The sequence below is a fragment of the Austrofundulus limnaeus genome, unplaced genomic scaffold, assembly GCF_001266775.1.
Source record: "Austrofundulus limnaeus strain Quisiro unplaced genomic scaffold, Austrofundulus_limnaeus-1.0 Scaffold13, whole genome shotgun sequence".
NCBI lineage: Eukaryota > Metazoa > Chordata > Actinopteri > Cyprinodontiformes > Rivulidae > Austrofundulus > Austrofundulus limnaeus.
Window position 1 is genome coordinate 1,352,315 of NW_013952415.1, and position 1,618 is coordinate 1,353,932.

At 33.2% G+C, this 1,618-nt stretch overlaps 1 protein-coding gene across 1 annotated transcript in view; it reads right to left on the reverse strand.

The window, feature by feature from the left end:
• Window positions 1-101: 101 nt before the first annotated feature.
• The window catches only part of rnf170 (ring finger protein 170), a 7,621-nt gene continuing 6,104 nt past the window's right edge, over window positions 102-1,618 (reverse strand). The window contains exon 7 of the mRNA XM_014002426.1: window positions 102-1,428. Within this exon, the coding sequence (XP_013857880.1) occupies window positions 1,159-1,428 (270 nt within the window). The 3' untranslated portion in view covers window positions 102-1,158. The remainder of the gene's footprint in view (window positions 1,429-1,618) is intronic.

Here is a 1,618-nt window from a genome sequence, read left to right on the forward strand (position 1 = left end):
ATATAATAGTAACACTTATATTTAAAAATGCACCACATAAGAACAGAGTATTACATTCGACAGGATAAGTATTTTGTATAAATAATGAATAGAAGTCATAATTGTTTATGCATGTTTACAAATTTATTTAATCAGGTCAGGGAACAAGTATTATCTGGACATTCATCTATAAATTAATTTTGTATCAGTTTAGTTTTGTTCATAGTCGCAGGGGGTGGGAGCTGCCTGGATACATTATTTTATCGGGGACCTGTTTGTGTCAAAAAACAGTCAAAAGGCTGCTGGAGCCACAGACTTTTGAAATAAATGGGATATTTTTTTCCCCTCCAAAAAATAACCAGGAAATATAAGACCAGTCAATACAATCAATGGCGGTTGGTTCATTTAGAAAGATCAAAGTCAAAACAATAAAAAGGCTGAGTTTTTCTGCACAAAACTGAAGTTCCTTAAAAAGATTTTGCACTTATTTATTCCACACCCTGAAAAAAAAAKCCACCGTGCCAAAAACATACACCACTTACCAAACTATTTACAATTTTAACATGTCAGCTTCAACAAATAGAAATATTAATTTGTTCTGTACATCAACTATGAACAGAAAAATACATTTAAATTTTGTGAAATCTGAATGTATTTTCACCCACTGGTTCACACAAAATTTTAAATTATCCATAAATGAGAAACTAAAAACAAAAACAAAAAAAAAAACACAAATTATTTCACATTTATTTTTTGTGAGATGTTTTACATTCATTACAGTCTAAGATTATCTCTACAATTCCAGTTTGGCTTTAAAAAATCTATAATAAATCACTGCTTTACCACTTTTATTTAAGCATTTGGAAAAGTTGACATGTAATAAATGTGTTTTGTCCACACTCTGGTTGTAGAGAATCATGTAGTGAGCTWCTGATTATTTAAAGTAAATATCATTAAACTTAAAACTGCAGAATCATCCAGGGTTTCTCAAAAGTTTAACAAGCTGTGCTTTTCAAGTTGTCATGAATATGTAGAGTTACAGGTTAAAGAAAAGCTTCAGAGAGAAAAAATCAATCTGGAATTGAGCATTGAAAAAAAAAACTCATTGAAAGACKTCACAAACATWTTCGTTTCATATATCAGCTTCACTCCTTTCAAAGCCTCCAAATAAATTATCGTCTAGCCGTTCAGTCTCTGAGTGACCACTTCTCTGTACATGATGGAAATGTACACAAACAACAGGAGGATCACGAAGAAATCGTCCAGCAAACCCAGAAGGCCGAAAAGTGCTTCGGGGAGAATGTCGAGCGGGGAGGCCAGGTAGGTGACGGCACCTATAAGACAGAGAAGAATTCGAATCCTGAACATCCAGAAGAGTCCGCCCACAGAAAACATCTCCCTGAAGGCGTGACGAAGCAGGGTGGGTACATCGCGCAGTCTGTCCATTATCTGAGGGGAAGTGGAGACGAAAACAGCTGAAAAGAAATGTACTCGTCTATAATAAAATGCTTTTGATTGTTGTTTTTATTTAGCAGTGCTACAAATTTAATTTTTTATGAGAAAAACATAAAACGTATATTTTAATATTTAAAAAGAGCATTCTCATAAATATTTACAATTTTATTAAAGAGGGGTATTA